Raw genomic sequence first — 27959 nt, 5'->3', positions numbered from 1 at the left:
TTTTGAAGATCTGATACAAATTAGTATGTACATCAATATGCATGTGCAGAAAAAGTCCCTCTATGTATTTTCAACAGTCACCCCTTAAATATGTTGGGAAAAAATATTTTCTTTGTATTAAACTTTGTTTTGTTTGAAGTCTACAAGTGTACAGAAGTCATTGACAATATTCTGCTACAAATCCCCTCCAAATCCCTATTCTTGACTTTAACATCTCTGTGGTAGTGAGCAGAAACTCAACTGAACATTCTTTGTCTTTTTCAGGTTTAGAATTGATGGCTTTGCAGAGTAAGCCTCAGGATGCTTCCTGCCTTCCTGCACTGAAGCTCTCAGATATTGAGCCCACAATTCCTTACACAGAGCTGGAAACAGAGTTTGTAGGTTAGTACATGCTCTCTATATGCAAATAGTATCAGAATATTGGCTTTGCCTGTCGTTTGTTGGCTAATTGACAGGTTTACGCTCTGTAACGTTCATGATTATTGTATGGTAAAAACTAAAAAGCAAATCTGCAACTTCAGATCTTTATTATAGTGATAAATGTTAGATTTTTTCCTACTGCATGCAGGTATCCTGGAACACTTTTTTCAAATAAAGTGAATCTTTGAAAATGTTGATGATCTCACATTTTTATATAATGATACAGATATAAAAATCTATGTGCAGTTACGTTTTCTAATTTGTTTTGGATGTTTTATTTTCCAATTAAGAAAAAGCAGTTAAACTGACTTTGCTACATAAACCTTACTTCTCTTCCATGGGATACTCATCAATAGTCATAAGCAGTGAATAATCCCCGCCCACTTGCGGGATCCCGGAGCATATATAAAAAAAGAAGAATAAATAAGTGTATGTTTAGACAAACGAGTACAGAGTACTTCCAAAACATACATAAATACATGTATACATACATAAATATGCAACCTAATATACTTCCAATAGGTTAAGATGCCAAAATCACATGGATTCTTTAGAAAAAGAAAATAATCTCTAATATAAACACTGCAACAGAGTACATATACTGTAATAGTGTTCCAAAACAGCCATTTATTTTCAGAAAAAAGGCAAGTAATAGCAGGCAATTAGCTTATAGGCTGCATGATAGAAAAAACGTCACAGTAACAAAAACACTAGCACCCTGCCTTTAAGGATTCCAAGTACCTGGACACCGTGCCTTTAGGACCTTCAGGAGCCCCCTGCTCCCATCATGCACCACAGTTGACATTTAAGCCAGTTCATTTTGCTGCCTCCTTCTGTGAGGATCCTGGAGCTTGAGCTAGTCTCTTTTTGACTTTTCTCTAGTCAGAAATTGATTTTTTTTCTACTTACATTCGACATGTTTTACTGGTGGTAGCTGCTTACAGGGTTTTTTTGACTAATTAACAACTTTTGTTTGTCAGATATGCCAACTTTATTTCATAAATGTCCTTCCTTTGGGAAGAAGATGGCAAAATCGGACCCACACTCGGTGTGCATCGTAGGTTTCCCAGAATCACACAACCCTGAGAAATGTTACTATTGCCAACAATTCTCCAAGAGGACTCACCGCGACAGGGAGAAAATTAAACTTCATGCCTTGCTGGAGAGAGGATAGTCATTCCAAAAGTGGCCTTGGGAGCACTCCTGCCCACAAAGAGCCCTCCTGTCATTAAGAACGCAGAAAACTGCGACGATCTGCCACACCAGCATCAAAACAGAAGCAGATCCCTGAATGTTTGCCATTGGCGTCAAGATAAACGTTGAGAAAGCAGGCAAGGCATTTGTCGCAGTTGAGAGACAGATTGCTGTCGAGACGTCAAGAGCCTCTGTCGCCGAGAAGTAAGTCGACGTTGAGGCAAGTTACTTCGGGCTCGAAGTATGCTGAGCACTAACGACCTCCGTCATCGGCGAAGCACCCGTCGATGTTGACACACTTGTCAACTTCTAGATCTCTGCCTCCCTCACAAAGGTCGGCATTGAGAGGTTCGGCGCGAAGCCTCTGCTGCAAGCCTGTAGACTGACAGCTTCAAAATCACCACTGCCGGCGAAGAAGTCGACTTCGAAGAAGTCTGCATAGAAGAAGTAGACGTCGAAGAAAGATCATAGACGGCCGACGTCTAAGACACATTCCTGGGCCGAGGAGGGTCGACCACAAACACTGACGTCGAAGACTCCATCACAGAGGCGAGAGTCCTCCAGCATCTCACCGCAGGGGCGGTCAACATCGAAGGCGGCACAATGGTGTCATCGGCGAGACATCGCTCAACGCGAGAGACAAAGAGCCTGCTGTGGTTACTGAAGCTGCTTCGAGTCATACTTGGCGTGAAGGGGGCACAGACATATTTTAAAGAGCCCGATGACGCGACTGCTCAGTGGGCGCGCCAAAGGCAGGCCAGTCCACGCCCGGACGGGGTACGGGGCCCGACCCCAGCCTCTTTATATCCAGATAGGTATAGCCATAGCGCTGATCAGTTAAAACAGCTTAACTTGGCATCAGATTCGAACTGTGCTCATTCCATTAACCCCGGTAGCCTAATCACTGGCTGTGCGCATTGTCCATTTAGGCTCCGGTCGCCTTCTGTGTCTCTCCCACGATACGGCCGTTTGATAGACACTTTAAACTGCTCTTGCTTAGTTGCAGATCAATGCCTAAACATGCAGCAGAGCTGTTCATGCTGTTAATGGACGAAAGCCCTGATGAAATGTTTCTCACAGAAACCTGGATGAATGCGAGCTCGTCCAAGCCCTCCATCCAGATTACGTAACAGAGGTTGGATAGGGCTGTAGGTAAAGGAGGTGGCATTGCTATCATCTATAAAAGCCACTTCAACTGTCGGACTTTCGGGAGCCCTCTCCCTGACTGTGAGAACCTCCACTTCTCTATCGGATTTACACCTGCGCTCTCCCTCTCAGGCATTCGAATTTACTGTCCCCCTGGATCTATGAGTCAATTATGCAAATTACTACCAGAAATAGCTGCCAATCTTGCAGGCCCTGCCTCGAATTTCACTCTCCTGGGCGATCTTAACTTGCACTTTGATGACCCTGCTTCGACAAACGCAATTGAGCTTTCCCATGATCCTGCGGCCCTTCAGCTCACATAGAATGTTGTACACGCAACACACTTGAAAGGACATCTCCTTGATCCTTTATTTTCCAATTTGGTGGAGTTACTCGACCAGGAACCAATCCCTATTGGTCAGATCATTTTCTAATTCCTTTCTGTTGGCCTCCCAACTATGTCACCCCCTCCTATCTGGCCAGTGCAAATTCTGACTCGCTGCTAGCCGAAACGCTCTCTAGACAAGTGGGTACCTGTATTGGAAAATTCCAAGCAATCCCCTGACACTGATCCAATTGTGGCTAACTATCAATTTAACAGGTCGACTGTGGGGTCACTAGACCAGGTCCTCCCGAAGAAATCTATTTAGATGCATAAAGGGGCGAGCAGAACGGCCTGGTACACCCCTAAACTCCGAGAGCTAAAGCAGATCTGCAAAAAAACAGAGACACGCTGGAGAAAGGATTTTTCTCCTAGCAAGAAAAGGGAGTATAGTGATGCCATAAAAAACTATAAGACTGAAATCCAAGTTCAAGTTCAGGAATTTGTATAGCGCACTACTCACCCAGAGGGTCTCATGGCGCTTGTGGGAGGGGTGAATTATTTACCGAATAGCCATGTTTTAAGTTACTTTCTGAAGGAGATGTGGTTCTGTGTAAGGCGGAGGTGGGTGGGGAGAGAATTCCAGGTCTTGGCCGCCAGGTAGGAGAAAGATCTTCCTCCCATGGTGGATCTATAGATGCGTGGAACTGCGGCGTGGGCTTGGTTGGAGGATCTTAGTTGGGGGTTGGGTATGTAGAAGGACAGTCGTGTGTTGAGGCATTCGGATCCTAGTTTGTAGAGGGCCTTGTTTGCGTGGGTGAGGAGACGGAACGTTATTCTCTTGTTGACGGGGAGCCAGTGGAGGTCTCTGAGGTGACCGGTAATGTGATCTTGGCGAGGGATGTCCAAGATGAGTCTGGCTGATGCGTTTTGGATGCGTTGGAGTTTTTTCTGTAATTTGGCTGTGATTCCGGCGTAGAGGGTGTTTCCATAGTCCAGTCGGCTGGTGACCAGTGCGTGGGTGACAGTCTTTCTAGTCTTGGAGGGGATCCAACAGAAGATTTTTTTGAGCATGCGAAGTACGTTGAAGCAAGAGGATGAGACTGCGTTGACTTGTCTGGTCATCGAGAGTGAGGAGTCTAGGATGAAGCCAAGGTTACGTGCGTGGTCTGTGGGTATAGGTGCTGTGCCCAGAGCCGATGGCCACCATGATTCGTCCCAGGCGGAGGGAGATGATCCTAGGATGAGGACTTCCGTTTTGTCTGAGTTAAGTTTTAGTCGACTGTTTTTCATCCATTCGGCTACTTCTTTCATGCCTTCGTGAAGGTTGGTTTTGGTGGTGTTAGGGTCTTTGGTGAGGGAAAGGATCAGCTGGGCGTCGTCAGCGTAAGAGATGATGTTAAGGTTGTGTTGGCGCGCGATGGATGCGATGGGACTCATGTAGACGTTGAAGAGGGTGGGACTGAGAGATGAACCTTGTGGTACTCCGCAGATGACTTTGGTGGCCTCTGATTTGAATGGGGGAAGTCGGACTCTCTGGGTTCTCCTGGCGAGGAACGAGATGATCCAGTCCAAGGCTTTTCCTTGTATGCTGGAGTTACTGAGGCGTTGTATGAGGGTGCTGTGACAGACTGTGTCGAAGGCGGCGGAGAGGTCTAGTAGGATGCGGACAACAGTTTCTCCGTTGTCCAGTAGTGTTCGGATGTCATCTGTCGCTGCAATGAGGGCGGTTTCGGTGCTGTGTTTGGCTCGAAAGCCAGATTGAGAGGAGTCGAGGGAATGGTTGGATTCAGGAAGGCGGCGAGCTGGTTATTGACGGCTTTCTCGATGACTTTGGCAGGGAATGGGAGGAGGGAGATGGGGCGGTAGTTCTTAAGTTCAGAGGGGTCTGCTGTAGGTTTCTTCAGGAGGGCGCTGAGTTCGGCGTGTTTCCAGCTTTCTGGGAAGGTAGCGGAGTTGAAGGAGCAGTTGATGATGTCACGGAGATGGGGTGCGATGATGGAGTCTGGTTTGTTGAAGATGTGGTGGGGACAGGGGTCGGTTGGTGAACCAGAATGGATGGAGTACATTAGGCGGATGGTGTCTTCAGTGGAGATTGGGTTCCAGGCACTAAGGTTGTTAAAGGGCGGTTTAGGTTCGGAGGTGGGTGGAGTGGACTGTTCTTTAGAAGTGTTCTCAAAGCTGTTATGTATGTCGGCTATTTTGTTGTAGAAGGAGGATAACGAATCGCAGAGTTCTTGGGAGGGAGTGATGTTGTTTGAGGCTGCAGTGGGGTTGGTAAATTCTTTGACGATGTTGAATAGTTCCTTGCTGTTATGGGCATTGTTTTCGAGTCGATCCTTGAATGCTGATTTCTTGGTGGTTCGGATCAGTTGGTGGTGTTTGCGGTGGCTGCCTTGAAGGTGGTCAGGTTGTCAGTGGTTGGGTTTTTTCTCCATGTTTTTTCGAGAGTACGGCATAGTTTCTTGGATTTTTTAAGGTCATTTTTGAACCAGGGGGCCTTTTTGTTACCTTGTTTGATCTGGTTGTTTTTCAAGGATGCTAATTCGTCAATGCTGTGAGTGATCCATTGTTTGAGTTTGGTGGCAGCCTCGTTTGGGTCCGATGAGGGCGGGAGGGTTTTGGTTGAGCGAAGTGAGGAGTTGGTCGGTGGTGATTTTGTTCCAGTTTCTTCGAGGAATAGGTTGTGGGGGGTTGTGGATCGTGGTAATTTTGTAGCTGAAGTGAACGCAGCTGTGGTCCGTCCAATGGAGAGTTGTGGTGTGATCGAAGGAGCGTCCGGGATGGCTATGGCGATGTCGGGTGCTGATGATGCGTTCATCCAGGTTTCTGTGAGGAAGGCGATGTCCGGTGAAGCAGTGTCGAGTAGGTCCCAGAGTTCAGTGGCGTGTCTGTGGACCAAGCGGGTGTTCAGCAAGATACACTTCAGGTGGATAGAGTCGGAGCTGTGTTTGGGGTTAGAGGGTTTGGTGAGGGACCTGATGCAGGCGAACTTGCAGGAGTGGCAGGCGAAGGGTCCGTGGGTGTGTCCTGGGGCAGCTATGCAACATTGTGGGGTGCGTCCAGGGTTGAGGGCTAGGAGGGTGGAGACGGCATACGTTATGCGGGGGGAGTGCGGTTTGCGGGGGCCAGGGGGTCTGGCGCTGGGCGTGGGCCAGGCGCGTACGGGCGTAGACGGGCTTACCTTTGGCGCGCATGGGGCGCGTCCGCTGCGCGTGGACCCTGCGCGTAGGTGCATCTGTCATAAATGGAAAGAGGAGGTGGGCGGCGCAAAGCTCAGACCTCCTACTTTGAGGAAAAAATCTCTTTGGCAGTTAACTCCCCTCGTGAAGCTTTTCGTATTATAAAAAAAAATTATTTAAAGCTCCTTCCACCCCTGATACTCTTAAAGCAACGGACCAACGCTGCAAAGAAATTGCAGACTAATTTTATAATAAAATGCTCACTATTTATGGCTCCTTTGCCTCGGTCGACTGTAAGACCAGTCTTCGCCCAGAAGACTTCAGCCTATGGAGTAGAGAACTTACTTTAAAGGCCTTCCCTTTGATGGATTGGGAAACATTCCAGGCCTCTTCAGCAATTGTAAAAAGTGGGTCGCCCAGAGACTCCGCTCCACCTAAGATCTATCTACCCATTTCGCTCCTTCCAGGGATTAGCAAAATTGCAGAGAAGCACAACCTTCTCCATTTCAGGGCAGTGATCTGTAGGCATGGCTGTGTCATGTAGACTCTTCACTTTATGTTGCACCAAAACATGCAGCTTGCAAAGGCAGTGTGTGTGTGTAAAGGTACCTGAACTCTAAGGGTGGCAAAATAAGTACTGCAGCCTTTAGAGGCCTTCTCTGTTCACAGTTCCCTGGGTACCTGTGGTACCATTTACCAGGGGCTGACCTGTGGCCAGAGAGTGCCAATTAGGTGTACAAGGTACAGTTTTGGGGAAAAAACACAGGACTTGGGAACCTGATTGGCACGGACCCAGGGCCCATTAAGGCAAACTTCATCAGTAGTCTGGCAAAAATTGGGGGGATTACTACAACCGAAACCCAGCTTCTCACACAGGCCAAGTCTGGATCCCTTTACCTTTGCTTTGCGGATCTAAGTAGCGCATTTGATCTAGTTGACCACTCTTTTATGGCCAATATTGACTTCCCTTAGTTCTCCAGTAGCAATTGTTAATTTTCTTGCAATTCTGTATTTGCAATTCTGTACTTGAAACTATCTAGTAAAGCTTGCTATGGGCCACTTTCAAAGTGAAGTTAGGCATTCAACAGGGTTGTATTTGGCTCCATTATTATTTTCCCTTTTAATTAATGGGGTAGTACTTTTTTACAGGTCATACAAGCCAATACTCCTTGCGTTGCTGGATGTCCTATACCAGTGTTAAATGCTGATGATGCTGTGTTATCTAGGACCCTGGTTGGCCTACAGAAATTTCTGGGTTCCTTTGGGGACTTCATGGCCTCAAAGAGTATGGTGATTAATAAATCTAAAACGATCACAATGAACTGTGGGCACAAACACCCAAAAATGTAGATCTTTCTTTATTGATAATAGGCCTATTGTTGGTGTAAACACTTTCTTTTATTTGGGGTTCTTATTTACGCGCAGTGGCTGCTAGACCCAACATGTTCTTAATGTTAAATTTAAAATGGCCAGAAATACCAATAGAATTTTTAAGTTTTAATCTAAGTTGGGTAGCTGGACAATTAAAGAAATGGTATAGTTGTATAAGGCTAGATGGGCGGTTACTGCTACCTACTGGGCCGACCATTGGCAGTATACCTCTAGTAAGCAATTTCAACTTGAGAAAAACAGTTTTATCAAATGAGTACTTTGTTTACCCACATCTGCTTCTTATTGTATTGTCCACCAAGAGCTTGGATTACAATACTTGGAGGATCTCCTTGTGGGTAAACCTGTGGTCCTTTTGGTTTTCGATCTGACCAATAGCTAGGACTAGTTTTACTAAATCGATTGTTTTAGAATTCTTAACCCTCGATAATGCCTTACGCATTTTGTGGTTGTCGTATTTTAATTCTTCTGTTAGCACCCTTTTTAAACTGTCGGTGTGGGACAATCCGTTTAAGGTCCTGATTCTTACCAAGAATCAGATTAAAGTTAGTTTTATTAGGCATAAGGTGGATCTTAGAAGGAGTTTGTAACTGAAGAAATCAACAGTCTGCCTGTATATGTCTTTCTTTGGAGTATGGATACTAATACTATTTGTCCAGAGTTACCAATAATCCACCTCAATATGTGAAGGTCCTGGCTTGGCATTTTGCACCACCTGGTAGTTTTCACCTGAGTGAAGTTGTCTACCGGAGTCGATCCCTTGCCCATGTGATGGTGTAAGTCAGCAGAGCACAATGCACTTTATACTATTTTGTAGCTTTTATTGTGGCTATAGGTGTTACAATCTTAAACCAATTTTTGCTGTGCAGAATATTAGGAAACACAAAGTGGCCTTGCGTGTTTTGTAATGTTTAAATGACCATCTAGTGTGGTTTTAATGTCACTGTTTTTATTCTGAAGGCTATCTACTTGGCGAAGAGTATTATGTATTAGATTGTACTGGTTGTGGGAATTAGTAAATTATGTACTAGAACTATGTGCTATTCTGAACTGTTCACTTAATTTGTATTCTGTTATCTTATGACGTTTTTAATTATTTTGTATGTACCTTTATGGCAATTTTTTTAATTAGCCGAATAAAGTTTGAACTGACTGACTACCAAACCATCTGTTGGTGTCACCGCTCCTTCAACCTTCGCAGCACCAAGAAGTTTCACAAATATCAAACATTTTGTTTATACTACCATGAGTAATATTTCATCTGGATAACAGTGTAGCGTAAATAAATCCATATTTCTTTTTTCTGTTATTGGTTACCTGTAGCTGGTGACGTGCCTGTCCAGTACTGTTCTCAGCCTACTAATGGCATGGTGTACTTCAGAGCTATTTGCAGTTTGAATTTCCTTCCTGAAGAACTAAAACCATATGTGCCTCTCTTCTGCAACATCATAACCAAGTAAGTTCATCAGCTAATTAAATTCAATAGATATAATTTTTAATTATATGACTAGTTTGTAACACTCTGTTTTGAATCTATTTTAACTACTATGATTCCTTTTTCATTTACCACATTTAGTTTCTCATGAGAGAGTATGGATTAGTTTGTGCCTCTCAGCTGCATAGTGCATTTGTAGAACTAGAGATTGTGGCAGGAAGATGGGAAATAAAAATATGTGCGCTTTCCACTGTAAAATAATAAACTACAAGCTAGTAATGAAAGACCACCTGGGCATAACTTGCTTAGCTTTTGATTATTTAGAAGTGCTCATGTGTACACCTAATGATCTATGCTGTTGTCTTGATTGTAAATATGTAGAAAGAACTATTGTTTTCGATGGTTGTGATATGTGTTGCTGCACACTAAGTCGTTCCACAAAAGTGGGTGCTCTACTTTCCAGAGTTAACTGTACCAAACTCCGAAGAGCTAATGAACTGCATCAAAGAAGACTAATGGAAAGGGAAACCTAATTAGTAATGAGGTCCATTCATACATATTCAACAACACAATTCTGAATTGCCACCGGTCCAGAACACTCAATATGTTTCTACAAATATACTAGAAAAACATATTTACAAACACAGTTTAAAGATAATTTGATCATTAAAAGTGCCTCTTGACGCAACTCTAAATTATCATCCTGTAAAGGTACATCACCACTATGGAGGAATACCACAATATATGACACAAGTCATGTAAAATTAGTCATTTATCACCCTAATGTGCTTAGGACAAATTTACACCTGTATCGCATTCAATCTCAAACAAGAAAAAATAATTGTTTTGAATCAAATGCCAGTAGTATAGAGAGGTTGGCCTACCACTTCTGTCAGGACTTCGATATTAATTTTTTTAACAATTGCACCATTAACATTTAACATGCTTAAATTCCCATACCATAAGTAATTAAACTCTGAGAAGGAAAATATTGCACTCTCATACAAGAAAACAGTCATTTAGATTTCATGTCTCAGTCTGAAACATTATCTCGAAGATCAGTTTACTTCCAACGGCAAACACATTTTTAGGAAGGCCACAAAAAGCATGTCTTACCTTAATGAAACACTGCAAAATCAATCTGTTCTCATGATCTCACATATTTTAATGCATTTCACAAGTTTGAAAGTTCCCTGTAAATAAATCATAACACTTAGGGGCTGATTCCAATCTCGGTCGGAGGAGCTTCTGACGGCAACCATCTGGAGTGACTGTCTCGTACGCACGATTTCCGGACGACTCCTACCGCTTTACGAGCGTGCAAGAACGATGCGAGGATAGCCTCGCGCTCTGACCAACCCGAACCCGCCTGCGACGCCGCCCGGATGACTCCGACTTTATAAACACACCGCGCAATGGGTCCGATTCCTGAGCGGCCAAGTACAATGCGCGCGTCAAGCAGCCGGATCGACTCGGACCCTCAGATTTGAAAAAGCTCTGGGAAGCGGACTTTGAGGGTCCGTAATGGGCCTTCTTTCACCCGGGGCCCTACGACTCGCTTACTGGGGGGGAGTCCCAAGGGTGTCCCCCCTACACATACATGCACAGTGTGGGCATGATCAAGGCGTCCCTGCGACAGGGGAATGCCCTTGTCCGAGACGTGCATTTTTTTGTCTTTTGGAGCCTATGTACGCAACGTACACCAGGCTCCCATAGACCTCTATGGGGCTCTGAGCGACCGTAGTCCGTCAGCGCTGCAGCGCATCATACTCTGTCGCTCGGAGCCCAGGAGCACGAGTAGGTCGGAAAGCTCTACGGGAGCGCTTCTGCCGTAGGGCTTTCCAAGCGAGATCGAAATCTGGCCCTAAATATTGCCAGAAATAATGGTTCATAAAAAAGTAAAACATCTTCTTCGACTTCGCATACCTCTCTGATTTTTGGACAACTACTGCGCACCTTTTAAAGATTAGTACATCAGCACCTTTTGATATTAATATCCAAAAGCACGAGTCCCTAAAAATAAAGAAAACTTATCCCAAAATGGCAAAACATCCATTTATTCCCATCTTGTAGCAATAAAACCTCTTAGTTTAATTTACTATTACTACATGCCAATACCTCACAATCTAAGATCCGTTTGATTAACTGGCATGTATTTCATTACCAAACCATACTATCATGTCACATCCAAAGCAAGCTAAATGACACATCTGAAAACGAAGCGTCATATTCAATTTGTTTTAAATAACCCGAAACCACAATGAACTAATTTAACCACATAATACCAGGTTAAGTGCAATTAATTGGAACTTCTCCTTATCCATCAATCGCAAGTCAAAGAGAAATTGTACAAATACTTGATATCAAATACCCAATCTTGTACTGATTAGAACAAATACATATAGCTCACTCAGAATACATCATGACAAAAATCATAATCAAAACAAAAGTAACCATGCTATCTGGTCCTGTGCGCCCCCCCTCCCTAAATTATAATTTAGAGCTCAATCTAAGTATACGAACTCTTGCATATATTATACAATTTAGTACCTTTGTTGGAAGCCAGCTGGAATGTTATTTCATCAACATGGCGTGTTTCAAATGGGCACCAGGTTGATATTGTGGTTTTTAAATGCGCACTATCCCAGAAGTGCCGCTCAAGTGTAGTCAACATAAAATATATTTTACATCCAACCTTGGTCAAAACACTGCGTCATAGACTCCCCAGCTCATATGTATGGATCAGTTGGCCATTTTGAAAGCCTGAGTGTAAATGCTTACAATTCAGAACATGTCTGCCATCATAGGACTAGTCACTTGAGAAATTATTATAGCAAAGTACCTACTTCAGAGAAATCCAAGAAAGAACTACGAAGTTAGCATGATACATAAACATATTTTGTAATTCTCTTTACAACCAGAATTGGTTGGATTATGCCACGTAGCATTATATACATTTTCTACGATGAAAATCTGCCTATGCCACACGGCATTACCTAATGTGGTCACCAAGCCTAGAAAGGTGTTAGCCATCTTTAAATGGTATGTTCTTGATACAGCTGTAACCTAATTCTAAACAATCACTTCTTTGCATTTCATGTATCCACCTATGCTAGAAAATTGCAAATTTAAAATTATTGCAACCACCTCTGACGGGGTGAATATAACTCTTCTGCCATCCATTACATAGTTTTCTATACACATACAAATATTACTATAGCTATTTTAACACAAAAACTGGAAAAAATATCAGTCATTAAAAATGTTAAACGTAAAAGTTTTTGCCAAAGTTGATCCTCTATTGACCAATAACTTAACCTGATTTGATAACAACTGGCATTCAAAATAACCATTTTGGCCAAAGATGTACATCTTGCCAGTATTACAACTGTCATTATGTACAAATCAACCTTTGTTAATTATATATATTTGATACTTCCTAGTACAAAATCTCAGTATGAAATCTAAAAGACTCTAGCTATATCTCTTTTTCACAGGAGCCTTTCAAGTGTTAACTATAAAATTCCATACACGTTTCATAAAAAAACAAAATATCATGAATATTATCTCAACCTTTTAGCAACCATATGGACTCTAGGTCCGTCAATTATCTTGGCAGGTGTCAAAATGGTAAACTATACTTCTATTGCCAACTACAAATTTGTTTTCCTTGTTTAACCAAAAATCCACTGATCTCAGATGACAAATCAGTTTTGCCTCACATTGCCTCAGGTTCCACTCCATGTCTCCATCTCTCACATCACTAGATATAATCAAGCCCCTGGAATCTAAAAACGCCCCATCATCAGCAGTACAGCTGTGAGCCGCCAAGACGAGGTACGTATTGACCTTATTCCGACCATCTCCAGTATCTTGACTTAATAACACGGTTTGCATACCCCAACTTTGTTTACATCTACCATTCAAATTCAAGTGCTATGTAATGTCAGTCATGTAAAATAGAGTACACCTGTCTTAATGAAGCTTGTGTTTCTTTCCTTACAGGATGGGGTGTGGTGCTTATGATTACAGGGAACAGTCACAACAGATGGAGCTGACTACTGGTGGAATGTCTGTCACCCCACAGATCATCCCTGATGAGTCAAACATTGATTCTTATGAACAGGTAAAGTTGAAACTGCAAAATAAGCTTTTTTTAGTGTAGAGCAAGTTTATATACATTTTTAAAAGGTGTTCTGGGTGTTTTTTTGCACAATCTGCACACAGAACAAATCTGTAAACTCTGCAGAACCGTGCTGGCCATCCATCTGCAAAAAATAATGTATTTTGCTTGTCGACTTGCCAGCATCCTCAAATGTTTTGCAAGATAGGCTTCTTTTGCTTTATTCTACATAAAAGGAAGTCAATGAAAGAATGATTGTGCGCTCCACTGATTTCAACTTAGATACTTGTGTTCCTTGAACAGAAGCAGGAACCTGCTAAATTTTAATGTTGTTGAATGGCAGCTAAAAAAGGCAAACATTGAATGTTAGCAGCCTAACTTTCACGAGCAAGCTTCTTTGTCAGTTACCACAGGTATCCCTTTATATAACCATGTGAGTAAAAGCCCTCACCATTTAATATTGTTTCATGCTAGCTGGCAAATATGCTAAAACACCATTAGATGGAGGTAAATTGTGCTATGAGCTTGTTGTGCGCTAACTGCGAATGCAGATGATGGAAGTGGGTGGACCAGAAACTAGTTAGGCAGGATATACTTTGCAAATGGCCATAGGTTATTTTTTCAGTTTAAAAGAAATTAGAATGGCATATGCAATAGCACATACCTAGCATTAGCGCATGTCAAGCAGCTTTGTAAAAATATAAGATTATTTGGTTTGAAAGTATCAAGTAATACCGCGTGTTCAAAATTTACTGAGGCCATTTGAGAGAATACAAATGACTCCTGAAACTATTGTCTTGTATTACTATAATCCAGTATTTCTGGGGCAAACATTTTACAAAATTTGTTTAAAACTTGGTGGTAGCACGTAGGCATGTCTTGTTTATGTTTTTATTTCCCACATAGTGGTGTTATGTTGAGGGTGTTATGTTATCCAGATGGTTATGTGTTCCTCGAATCAGAAAGTTAATGTGAACATAATGTTGTACCTAAATGTATGGCTCAACTGATTGATGCCTCCTGTAATATGAAAGCTTGCTACATGCCGCTGTTAGCAATTACATGAGCTTACAGGATGGATATACTGCAAGCCATACTGACGAAAGAACCCAATTCACTTAAGAGCAAGGTTGTCATGAGGTCGCATGTTTCTTACCAAAGGTGTTGTCTTCTTTTAATTTAACCCTTTCCGTGCTGATGACGGAACCGCTCCGTTATCAGCCGCGGTGGCGCTGTGCTGATGTCAGAGCGGTTCCGTCATGGCCCGCCTGCGCTGCACTGATTTCGCGCCTGCGCGGCGCGTTCTATTAAGTGGGCGGGGCCATGGCGGAACCGCTCCGTCATGAGCACAGCTCAACCGCGGCTGGTGACGGAGTGGTTCCGTCACCAGCATGGGCGTGCTCCCTTAGCGCTGCGGCGGAATAGCCGCCGCAGCGATGAGGTTATGTGAGATCTTTTCTTTACTTAGACAGTACTGGAACGGACCCTTACCTCTGTATCCGTAAGGCGGTTCCTTCAGGTATGTATTTGCTTCATGTGGTCTCTTAAAACTAGAGTTACAGTTTGGCAGACGGGTTACTCTGTCTCAAACATGACGAGTAGCCAGTGTTTCGTGTTACAAGTGCCATTGGATATAGTGCACTTGTAATATGGTGGACAAGATATCCATCACATTTGTGATGGAGTAAGCCATCCTGCAAATATCTAAATCAGGCCCGAGTTTGAAACTTTTAGAACATTGTGGCTGGCAGAGCTGCCTCTGAGGTGTTTTGATAATGGTTTATCAAAACTACCCTTCTTCTTATAGCCTCTTTGCCCCTAAAGTCAGTGCAGAAGCATTGCAGTCATCTGCTCAACAGTTTCCTCTTTCTCTAGGTAGTATGTTAGATCTATAGCTGATTCCTAGTTTTAGTGGACCATTTATGAAAATGTTTAGATAGATATTTTTTACCTTGCTACAGTTTCTTCTTGCAATAGTCAAGAGTGTCAGTCTCCACTTTCATAATGTTGAAGGAAGCTTAGATGGAATTTAATCACAGTTTAGACATTGTAGTAGCACTTACTTTTAGTCCTACTCCCTTCAGTTTTACAACTGACCCACAACCTCCTTATTGCTCATAGCCTACATGCCTGGGCCCTTTGGTACAACTGGAGAAAAGTATTGAAAGCTGGGAATACTGATTAAATGTGCAGGGGCATGCTCTGGGTGCAGGCGAATCTGCTAATTCACTGAGTCCAGTAAATATGCAAGCGCATGCCCTGGGTGCTGGGGGATCAGTGATTAGTTTTTACCATCTTCTTTTTTTCCATGGCACAAGGCTCTGAGATTCTGACTGAAAGGGGGATGGCTGAAAAGAGTACAGGTGTTACTTCTTACATGTTGAAATGATTTTTGGTACATTTTATGACATTTGCCATAGTTCACTTGTATAAACAACCATGCCTCATGTACTTTGGAACAACAAAGTAACAATCTTGACCTATCATTTGGTTCTTTCTGTGTCTAGGGAGTGCTCTTTACATCAAGTTGCCTGGATAGGAATCTGCCAGATATGATGTATTTGTGGAGTGAAATATTTAACAAGTATGTTTGTCTTCATCTTTTATTTTACATTTGTTATAGTGTAACGTTAAAACTTGCATTTTAGTAGTATTTTTCATTTTGAACTGGTCTATTTTTAGTGTGTTTTCTACAGTAAAATACTGAAAATCCATGCTAAGAATTGTTCACATAGGACAGTACTTAAACAGAAAATCTGGATGAAGACTTTATCCCCTAGTTATGGGCTGGAGCCTTCCAAGGAAAATTCACTATAATGAACAAAATATTTCTAATGCAAAAGATTGTCAGTAGTGGAAAATGGCTAATTTACAGTATAGTCAAATAACTTAACGTTAGGTCCATTCATATAGCTTTTATAGATATTAGTAGCAGCAACATAATTACTTTAGTATGTAGTGCAGCCATACGTTTATCCCACTGAACTGAACAACAATCACTTCTTTGCTGCTTCGCAGATGCCTTACTAAAGAAAATCAATGATATGCCAATCAGTGTGCTTCTACTGCAAAAATGTACCACAGATATTAAAATGACCTTCAATATTAAATATTATCAAGTTTATGCTCACTATTCAGGTTTGATCCCTTATCAGCTTGCTCTTTCTCCTGATGTCCAGGGGTTGCCAGTAGAGGCCAGAGACAAAGAACTTTCAAAGCCTCCACAAGTACTGCTGCAAATCTATTGGCAAACTATGGCGGTCATCTTTGGGTCAGATTTGGACCCTATTCAAATGCTTGACCCAGTCTGATAATGATGACCGTGAGGTGACTAATTTACTGCCTCTGCCTTCCTTGGACACTGCAGACTACCTGGCTCTCAAGAAGGCTAGTGGGAAGGATTTCCTGCAAGCCCTGCTCCTCCTGAAGTGACTTCTTTCCATGGAGCTCTGAGGAAAGGAGCAGTAATCTTAAAACTATCCCATACACAGTGGAAACCAGGTCAGATTCATTGGCTGAAGTCTTCGAGCCTGCCTCGTCCGCATTGGAGCCTCTTTTGCCTTTCAGTCACTCTCTACTTGTGCCCATCAGTATAGGACCAGCCCAACTCGGTCACAGCAGTGAATCAGCATATCGCCAGGGCATACAACCCCAAACCACGGGACCCTGCCAGAAAGTTTTGTGGTGTGGCTTTGTCCTGTACAATGCAGAATTGTAGTGTTTTCCCAAAAGCCCAACAGTTGAGGGAGTCTAAAAAGTTAGAGGCCAGGAGCTTTACCTTTAAATCTGTGAATGAGACCTGCCTTCTCACCAGATGCATACATGCTTTATGGGAGATGGTGAGCTTGGTGGTTCCAGATATTCTGGATCACCTCAAGGACCACTTCCATGATTTGATGAGGGCCTACAAAGATTCCTCACATCAAATTAGAGAGCAGACCTGAAGACTGGATTCCTTGGCCAAGGCCAGGAGTTTCTCTATAGCCTTGAGACACGTTTGACTCTGATCCACCGCGTTCCCTGGTGGTTTAGAGGGAAGCCTCGTGGACGTTCTGTTCGACGGAACCAGTCTTTTTGGGTACAAGGCCTTGTAACGTTTCTGGGACTATAGACAATTCCAGAAGTGGCATAGCTTTGCAAAAGGCTTCTGCTTTTGACAGCAACAGCAAATTGGTCCAATAGTCAAACCGCTTGTTTCGCCAAGGCAAAGGATAATCCCTGCAATAATACTCTTCATCCTCCCCCTTCACTACCCAGAAAGCCACTTTAGCTTCCTTTTTAAATATGCAGCGGGTAATTAGCGTTTCCTCCTAGATTTCTCCTCCCTTCTGTCAAAGAATCAATTTTGGATTCTATGGCAGGAGGTGGCAGCCATGCTCCAGAAATGAGCAGGCTAGCGGGCTCCCCGCAGCTCCTCACCGGTGATTCCAGGCGGGGCGAGTCCGGGCTCTCATTCTCCTTGCGCCCCCTCGCTGGTGTATCAGCTGGTCCCGGGCCTCCGGACGCTTCCTCCTTCATAGGGACAAATCAGGCATGGCCCTCAGGAGGTGCTGCGCCAGCCGAAAATCACAGCGCGGTTGGCTGGGGGCGCGGCAAGAAAGGGGGAGCTGCCGTGGGCAGGTCAGGTTTGGCTTCTTGGGCCTAGTGTGGCCTACTGCAGCACTGCGGCAGCCCTCTCCTGGCTCCAGGGGCTGCCGCCATGGTGAAGGCAGCAGCAGAGTCCTCTCCAGCGCCAGGGCCGCTGCGGTGACTGCAGGCCCCGGATTACTCCCAGGCGGCGCAGGGCAGCACCAGCAACCCCGGCTGCAGTGGTGATATCCGCAGCGCTCCCGGAGGTGGCAGCGCTTCTAGGAGCACACGGATGAGACCTGGGCTGCGGCGGTGAGTTCGATATACATCGCATTTCAGACACAACGATGAGAAGGCACAACGTTCACTGGGCACAGCGCTAGAAAGGGGGCAACAGCGCTTCTTGCAGCCCCACGGGGCAGAAGGCACAGGGCAGTCTCTGGCAGCTGCACAGCGTACGGGGATGATAAGGCTTTTAGAGGCGATTATAGCGCTTAAAGCTTCACAGCACTTTCCAGGTAGCGATTACCCAGATAGGCCTCAGCTCCTCTTCTCTAGGGCTTGAGGTATAGCGCCGCACTCCACAAGCGCTAGACAGCAGGCAAGCTTGGGACAGGAGGTAGTGCTCTTCTTCACTATCCCTCAGCTTATAGCGCTCCTCACCTTTTTCTGGGCGCAGTTACAGGTGCTCCTGGGCCATCAGGTAAGCGCTCTTCTTCTCCAGGCGCTTTTAGGTGTAGCGCTCGCGTGGCGCAAGGTCCCACCAGCCTCGGGGACCTAGGATGGCACTCCTTCTTCATGGCAGGGGCCAGGTGGCAGAGCAGCAGGCACTACCGGGCAAGGTCAGCAGTCAGTGGGTACTCATCAAGACAGGGCGGTAGGCTTCCACCATCCTCCACTGTAGCGTGGCACTCCTGTACAGCAGCCTGTACTCCTGCAGTGGGGCTTTCACTAGCCCTGGGGACAGCAGCGGGGTTTTAGTTGGGTGCGGGGTCCAGCACACAGGCCCAAGTGGCTGTTTACCCTGGCAGCAGGTCCCCTCGCGATCATGTCCCTGCTCTGACTGAGCACATGGTGGCACAGGCCCCTTACTTATACATTGAATTCTTTTCCTGTGCAAGGAAAATTTAAAGATGATGTCCCCGGCTCAAGTTCTTATGGAAGTGGTAGCATAAGACAGAATGGTGTCCCTCGACTTGCAGTATGTTGAGCTCTTCATACTGGTCCTGTAACCTCGCTAAGGGGCCTACGTTTCATGATAGGTTCTGTTCACCACCACATCGCTGTACTCTCATTCAGACTAACATTGGCACCTCCATGTCTTCACTAGAGTGATGGCAGTGGTTGCAGCTCATCAGAAAAGATGCGGGGGGGTTTCATTGTTTTGTACTTGTGCGGCTGCTCAAGGCCAGTTTATTGCAGATGGTGTCAAACCACTTGAAAACAATAAAAATGTTTTACTTGGGCATGCTGATGGAAAGACACACTTCTTTCCTAGAGTTCCCTCCGCGTTTCCAATTGATAGGGTCAGTACTCAACACAACATCCTTAAAAGCCTTCATTTTCTTAAAGGATCCAGGATCCTGGGAATATGATTTCGTTGTTTCTGGACAGGAAAAGATTTCCAGTCTTGATGGTTATATATGTGCTAGGTTTGCTGACATTCTGCATCCTACTGATTCTATACACATGCTGTCACATAAGGGCTCTTCTGTCGTGCCTTTGTCTGTAGTGGTTTCAGCATGAGGTAGGTCTGTCCAACACAATCACATTCTCTCAGGACACTGCAGTGGATATTTGATAGTGGTTGGTGGAAAACCAACTGTCACAAGGGATATACTTTCACCCTCTGCCCACAGCATCCACTGCGGTGATGGACACTTCCACCCTTGGATGGCTGTGCATATCTGCTGGAGGAGTTGAAGGTCAAAAGCCTTTGAACTTCAGAACTGCAGATGCTTCACACTTACCTGCTCAAACTATGGGCAAACTACCTAGCCCTGAAAGATGTCCTCGTATAAGTCCAGATCTTAAGTGACCATATGACTGCAATGTGGCATTTTAAAAGTCAAAGAAGAGTGGGATCTCTCCTTCTCTGTCAGGAAATGTTGAGGCTTTGGGCTTGGGCATGTCTGCATGGAATCTGTTTCGCCGTCAACCATCTGGCCAGCTTTTTAAGCAGCATGGCTGACTGGCTCAGTCGACATCACCTTGTCAACGATGAATGACATCTCCACCCAGAGGAGATACCGACCATCTTTGATCTGTGGAGCTTCTCAGGTGGATCTTTTCACCACTTGTGAGGACGCTCATTGCCCGGAGTTTGTATTTTCCAATTATCCATTGCTGGGAATCTTGGGGATGCATTCGGTTCAAGTTGAGGTTTTCACTTCATTACACATTTCTTCCCATACCCTTGATTCCTTGGTCTTAAAAAAGATTCACCAGGACCGGGCCTAAGCCTTTCTGATCCCCATGGATTGGCCAAGAAGGATGTGGTAAGCAGATGGCCTGAGAAAACTACCTCTCTTGTGCCGGCTGGACCTCCCATCAGAGTAAAAGGGACCGGTTCTTTATACCAGTCTTCAGAGTCTCCTCCATTATGCCTAGATGCTGAGCAGGGATGCTTGAGGTCCTTCCAGCTGCCATTGAAGATGGTCAACATCATAATTGTCAGCTTGTCACCCCTCCACAAACTCAATCCATTCTTGTAGGTGGAATAGGTTTGCTTCCTTTTGTGCGGAACCGAAAGTAGACCTTTTGAGGACCCCTGTTTTACTCTGTGTATATTGCAGCAGGGTTGTGAAAAGTGCCTACATTGCAACCTTATCAGTCGGATGAGTCCTTCTTATTCAAATCCCTGATCATGATCAAGTTCTTGAAGGGACTTAGGCTCATTTCCACCTACACCATTTGTCATATCCATTGGGTTTTGTCAACCATGTCAACCTTGTCTTGCCATTAAAATGGCAACTCTGTTTGAGCTCCTTCGCAGTTGTCACTGATATCTTCTTTTAAAACTGCTTTCTTGAGTCCCTTACCTCAGCAATACACGTCAGTTAGCTGAAGTCTCCCTCCTTTCACAAACTTGTCCTAAGGACCAGAGCAGCTTGCCTTTCTAAGGTGGAGAGCCCTTTTCATCTGGGGCAGCCCATTACCATTTCTTCCTTTTACTCTTCACAATGTCCCACTAAGGAGGTGGGGGTGGAGGTCTGTCCCACCCACGGAGGACATTCAGTTACTGTATTTATCTCCTAGGGCATTCAGTTACTGTATTTATCTCCTAAAGGATATACTGTCTAATTACCATCTCTGTGTGGGGTTTGTGGGCAACAAAAAGGACAAGGCAGTTCAGAAGAGGACTTTCTCACTGAACCATTCTCTACATGAAGATATGCTATTGTGGGCCAGGGATTCAACCCGAGAACTACCGTGATGGAGGACATTCAGTTGTATTTATCTCCTAGGGCATTCAGTTACTGTATTTATCTCCTAAAGGATATACTGTCTAATTACCATCTCTGTGTGGGGTTTGTGGGCAACAAAAAGGACAAGGCAGTTCAGAAGAGGACTTTCTCACTGAACCATTCTCTACATGAAGATATGCTATTGTGGGCCAGGGATTCAACCCGAGAACTACAGTGATGGAGGACATTCAGTTACTGTATTTATCTCCTAGGGCATTCAGTTACTGTATTTATCTCCTAAAGGATATACTGTCTAATTACCATCTCTGTGTGGGGTTTTTGGGTAACAAAAAGGACAAGGCAGTTCAGAAGAGGACTTTCTCACTGAACCATTCTCTACATGAAGATATGCTATTGTGGGCCAGGGATTCAACCCGAGAACTACCGTGATGATGGAGGACTAGGAGCAGGGACCCAATACGGCAACAGCCTAACAAAAGAATTTCTGCTCCTGGAAAATCGAACTTACTGTATTTTGGACACTGAAAAATTTGGAAATCAAAATAATTTACGCCATAAATGTAAAATTAGCCTTGAGAAAGCCCCGGCGCAAATCGCCAAGAGGGGGCGAAACACGTGTCGGCTGTCCATGCTCTACAAAAAATGAAGATATGCTATGCCTTTGCCAAGAAGGAATCTCTTGAGGGGAATCGAATCTCACTCCACCAGAGCTGAATCCTCAACATCAGGGCTACCCAGTGCTTCCCAGTGGCTGAGATTTGTTGTGCAGCAACATGGGCACCTCTTTATATTTTTGCTAAACATTGTTGCTTGGATTCTGAAGTGAGATGAGATGCCATTTCACATGTTCTGTGATGTAGGATTTCATTGTCTGACTACTCCTTCAGACCCACCACCTAGGACGAGGTACTGCTTTAGCATTTGTTCAATGGGCAAGAAATCTGCAGATAGACTTAATCAGCAGCATAAAGTTACTTTTCTTCAATGATTATTTTCCTGGGGTAAATTTTGCAGATTTAAAACTTGTTCAAGTCTGGTTACTACACTTAACTGTCATGATTTTACTAGTCTCTGTCTGTAAACACATGGACCGGCAACAGACTTCAGTGCACCCAGCTATGTACTATATAGTTCCAGTGATGTCACCCCCTACGCCCTTTCTGGTGCAGAAGTTAAACTAGCTCCCCTACATGCACAGGAGAGCTATGAAGAGTTGCAGGATTCGGTCTGGCTCCTGGTTGTATTAATAGAGTGAAGAATCTGCAGGTAGATCATAACTTTTTCTAGTACATGAACTAAACTGTCAAGTCAATTTTCTTCATTTAGCCAGTACAAAAGTCGTCTATACTCTTAGAAGATAAAGAAATTTCAATGGCTGGGTCAAACCGATCAAGATTAGCACTTAGGTTCGACAGGCCAAACAAACCTCCCAATGAAGAGTTCTTAACTTGTGGAATTGTTTTATTGTAATTCCTCGACTTATTAAAACTCCTCTCGCTGTCCCCTCGATAGTCAGAGGCACCATTGTTACATTCCTAAAGTATTTTTTGCAATTCCTGTTGCCATCCATCCAGAGTACAATTAGTCATTCCCTCTTGACAGTGTTTCATGGATCTATTTGATTATGTAGGCTACATGCATATAAACTACTACTGTGTCAATTATTGATCTTAGAATTTAGTTTTACATATCAAGTGAAGATAAAAGCCTACATGATAGAAATCAAAGGTGAATGAGATATATAAAAATGTACACAAAAAAGTATGTAACTGTAAGCATTAAATAAATATTTTAACACGCATACCTCTATAATAAAAATGCATTTTCCTTTCTATTCAATGAAACACTGCACTTTCTTAACCACATATATTTGAGGCATGAATACTTGGTTTTTCATTGATGGCCTGTTTTGTGTTAAGATAATTATAATTTTCTCTGGGGGTCTGTAAGAACGGTCTTCCTCCTTGTAGTGCTCTATTTTGACATACCTGTGTTGTCATCATGATGTACATTTTTAGGATTTTGCTCAATTTCAGCTAACCACACAAGCCTTATGTTCTCAAAATGTGGTTATTGTATTGAGTTTCCGTTTCTTTATTCACAGCCCCCGCTTTGATGATCAGGAACATTTGAAAGTCCTCATAAGAATGACAGCTCAAGAACTGTCAAATGGGATACCAGACTGTGGGCACCTGTACGCCTCAATACGAGCAAGCAAGACACTTACCTCAGCAGGGGACTTGATTGAAACTTTTAGTGGCATGGAGCAGGTAAGGAAGTAAGAAGGAAGAGGCACTTAAAACTAGTTTGTATTTTATCTGGAATCACAAGAGAGAAGAAGTAAATCTAGCAAAAACTCCTGGGTTGATTAAACCATTTATTTTTATTAGATAACTAGGATAAATAGTCTAAAATGTGAGCCGCTTTCTGAGCCTTGTTCCAGGTCCCTCAAGCACACGACCAAAGGATACCAACATGTAGATCTTGGAAAGAGATTGAGACTGTAGAAGACAAGGCGTGTCAATAATTTGCCTATGTTTTATCTGCTGTAATTTTTATGTTTCTCTGTTCAGGTGAAACTGATGAAAAGGATAGCTGAAATGACTGATATTTCCCCAATACAACGCAAGTTATCTCGCATTAAGAAACATTTATTAATCCGTGACCATATTAGGTGAGTGCAGATATAGCAATACCTTTTAAATATCCAGTACATTAATGCAATGATGACCATTTATATATGTTGTTTTGAAATTGAAAGCCAAGTTAGCCCAAGTCCTGGCCCTTTTACCCCCAACATATAATGAACACTGCCACTTAGGTTTTGGTACCAGAAAGCAGTGATGCTAAACGATAGTAAGTAGATATTGTCTGATTCTGTGGCACATATTTCTCTACAGGAAATGGGATTTCCTAATGCCTTTCATAGGTTGGCCATTTTGCAAATTTCTCCCCGTTTGTCATGTCATATGTCACCATCCGAAACAAGTAGGAGTGACTGAGGCCGAGGACGCAGAGCAAGCTATTAACAAGGTTACTCTGAAAGCACAGACTGAAGTGCTCGTTCATTTTTTTAGTAGCTCAGCAGAGTGCAAAGTTGGGCTTAGCTATATTGACTTGCATAATGTCTTTATTGGGAAGCTGCCCAACTCTGTTTACTAATTGACTACTTATGGTGTTTGTTGTAGAGGAGGCAGTTGTGTACATAAGTACTCAAAAAAGGATTCCTGAAGAGATGGGCAGACTTGGAAAGAGACCATATATTTTTTAGTTACCTTGCTGTTACCAGGCATTCAGGAATGTTGCAGATAAATATTCAGTACAGTTTAATTTTCTTCCCTGCTCTTTATTTTTTTGTCATTTTCTAAAATGTATTATTTGACTTTTCACTGTCATATTGTACATCCTACCACAGATTGTATGACCTGTTCGCTTAAAAATGAGAACATATTCCTGCATATTTACATACATTTTAGACTGACTGAAATAATGATTCCAACAATGCCTGCATGGTCTTTCGTTTGTGTCCTTGACTGCCTCCTCATGGTTCTTGCATGCACTTTGTGGCCTGGTTTGCTCCTATTTTCAGCTGATGGATACTGGACACTTAGTAATGGAACAGGAAACTAATTCCATGGCTGGTCATTAATGGAACTGCAAACTCATTCCATGGCTGGTCAGTAGAGCTATGGTTACCCTGTAACATTTGTGCAATTTTCTTTTCCCCACTCCTACGTGTGACTCTAATCCTACTTATTATGCTTCATAATCTCCTACATAGGACGTTTGCCATATTTTTTCTTCCAGAATTTTGCTGTTCCTTGTCCTCTGTCCTCATTTTCGTGTAGCTCCATTTTCTTTTTCCAGAACACTTTGGCTTTACTCGCGTGCTGTGAGCATCTCTGAGGAGTTTTAAGGTACTCTTTCACAATATTTTCCCCCATGACAATGATCTGACCAGGCAGAACTTCAGGCCTGATTATGATCTTGGTGAATGCGGTACTCCATCACAAACATTATGGATATCCCAACTGCTGTATTACAAGTCCATTATAACCTATGGAACTTTTAATATGGTGGACGGGATATCGGTCACGTTTGTGACAAAGTATCCCATCCGCCAAGAATGCAAACAGGCCTTTTAGTTTTCGCCATCGTAATTGACTAAAAGCATCAGATATTGGTACAGAATATGTGGTATAAAAGCATTGTTTAGAGAGCAAATATTATTTTTTTATGAAGACACCATTGCACTGGTTAGTTCTACTTCATCTTTTGATATTGTGCTCCCACAATGTTGGAATGAGCCCATCTGTCATTCTAGGCCTGGTGCTACATATTTTCTTAAGAACTTCATTCCTTGAAGTGGTGGAGCACCCCTCCTTTCCTTCCTTGGTGAGAATCATGGATCCTGTTTGGGACACTGGGAACCATAGTTGTGACTGGGGGGCACTCTCTGGCATAGTTCTGGACTGACAAGGATGCATTCTATTTTATCACTCTTCCACATCCATTGTAGGCAACCCTAGCTTTTGCCCGCTGCTGGGGGCTCTTTAGATTGACAAAGCTGTTAAGTAACAAACTTGAATGCAAAGAAAAGGAAGGAAGGCTGACTTACTAGTGCTCTTCACATTATTAGTATGTCCTGAAGGTCAAAGTGGAATGGAAGGAACACACACCTGGAAAGGTCTTCCTTAGCTCGTAAGGCTAGTACATTTGAACAGTCATATCAAGAGCCTCCGCAAATCCAGGAATAAGCTACACCAGCATCTTCTTTTGAAGTTCTGTTCTCAGAAAGACAGGGTGTTGTACTTAAGTCCACCGGCAGTTCCAGGCTGAGTTCCATTGAATGTTTTAGTTCCCTTGAATACTCTTCGGTGTCTGTCCTCACAGAAAGTTGAATGCCCCAGCAGACCTGTCGGATGCCTCGGATACATTTCACATGAGCAGTCCAATCTTCAGTTCTCTCAACTCACCCCATTTTCTTCAGATCTGAACAGATTTGCCCTCATGTTCTAAGTTCAAAGTCTTTTCTTAAAGCCTGGAGTGCAAAACTAAATTCCAGGGAGGCTCTGGGACCGATCCATTATAACTTCATTGCCTGCACAGCTGCTCCTTTTACTTCTGGGTCAGCCTCTCGTAACTGATTATCCGATCATTTAGGTAGCTACCTCCATCTCTTTGTCTTTTGGCATCACCAGTTTTAGTCTATCTTCTGATCTGCATGAACTTCCATGTAGTCCAGCATGGCTGGTTAGGTGTAGCCTGCACAGGATCAATCACCTTAGTATTATCCTCTTAAGTGGCCCTACTTTGGGTACTGGACACACATCCTGAGGTCCTACCGGTGATATTGAGAAGCTGCACTTTAGATTTAGACCCTGGCAGAGCACTATGGCATTGCTGCTCCGGGAGTTCCTTGCATCCCTCACTAATGTTGGGCCTTCTAATCTTAAACCAAGTGCTAGAGAAAACTGAGGAAGTTTAGAAGAAGTCACACTCTTATCTGGCCTCTGAAGCTCACTGTACAACAAATATTAGTCTCTTAAAGAGACACCAGTTTAGATGTCCTGGAGCCACCCTCAGCGGTGATGATCACTTGACTTAATAGCGTTCATTCTCCCATTAATCCTAGAGAAATGTCTGTTCTGCAGCAAAAAGGTGCACAAGTGTTGCAGTTTTTCAGACAAACGAGCTAATACAAATGATATTAGTGTCCACTTTTGAATACTTGTGACATTTGTTTGCGTGTTATGCCTTTAGACGCGTGAGTACGTCCATTAATAATGCATTCTTTATGCCCACATAACCAGTGACTTTGCAACATTACCACAAATCAATTCCAGTGTTTATAGTAGCTCACTGACAGTTGCAGGTTATACCTTGAAGTTGAACAGTTCTGCTCAACGGTTATGGTTCAAGACCAGATTTTACAAAAAGTGATGGCTAGAATTAATGTCAAAGATTGGTAATTACCCAGGCCGCATTCCAGTCCATCATTATGTTACACATCATGCCACCTAAGTTTGGACCCAGCCGCTTGCAAATCAGTCTTGATCCTTCTCAATAGGACCATTCCAGTCTGAACCGCCCAGCTAGGTCCTCCCTGAACTGGAATACAAGCAACCCAAGACTAGTTTCACCCTAGTTAGAGCTCATCAGCCAGGTATATCTTGATTTCTGTGGCAGTGTGCCAGAGCCACACTTCTATAACTAGTTTTCAAAGACTGTTGGAACGGTGACCAGTTGTTATCACCTCTTTAGATCCTAGTAAAGCTCCAGTGGACCCTGCCCCTGACCTCCTTGAATCGGAAAACCAGGCACTCCTAGATTTATTTATTAGGTTTATTCATCAACTCCCCCCCCCCCCTTCCCTCCCATCCTGCCCCCGTTCACTTTACTTTTAAACAGTAAAAATACTTTACGCTTTGCAGGAACATAATGACAACGTATAATGCATTGAAAATGAAGGACTTGGAGAAATGTACTTCAGGAAAAAAAACATTGGCTTGAAAAAGAAGATTGTCATTTTGACTGTTATAAAAGGAGGAGAAATGTAGAGAAGAAAAAAGACCAGAATGGAAGGTCTTGGAATGTTCAGGAAGAAACGCACAGAAGAGAAGCGATGAGGAGTCGGACGGATGTTGTAAAAGCTAATTGTCTAACAGGTGTGCTAGGAAGGGGAGACGTGTAGAGCGAGTAAGACAGCCAAAAAGCCTTAAAGCAAGAAATAAAGATTGCGATATTGAGA

General features: G+C 43.5%; 1 protein-coding gene across 1 annotated transcript in view; it reads left to right on the top strand.

The window, feature by feature from the left end:
* PITRM1 (pitrilysin metallopeptidase 1) overlaps positions 1-27959 on the top strand; it is a 354406-nt gene that overhangs the window by 177778 nt on the left and 148669 nt on the right. The window contains exons 15-20 of the mRNA XM_086941520.1: positions 265-381; positions 8977-9109; positions 13094-13214; positions 15719-15795; positions 23313-23478; positions 23782-23882. Coding sequence (XP_086797646.1) covers positions 265-381; positions 8977-9109; positions 13094-13214; positions 15719-15795; positions 23313-23478; positions 23782-23882 — 715 coding nt within the window. The remainder of the gene's footprint in view (positions 1-264; positions 382-8976; positions 9110-13093; positions 13215-15718; positions 15796-23312; positions 23479-23781; positions 23883-27959) is intronic.

This window comes from Lissotriton vulgaris, chromosome 10 (assembly GCF_964263255.1).
Source record: "Lissotriton vulgaris chromosome 10, aLisVul1.2, whole genome shotgun sequence".
Classification (NCBI taxonomy): domain Eukaryota; kingdom Metazoa; phylum Chordata; class Amphibia; order Caudata; family Salamandridae; genus Lissotriton; species Lissotriton vulgaris.
This window is presented reverse-complemented; position numbering and strand designations above follow the sequence as displayed.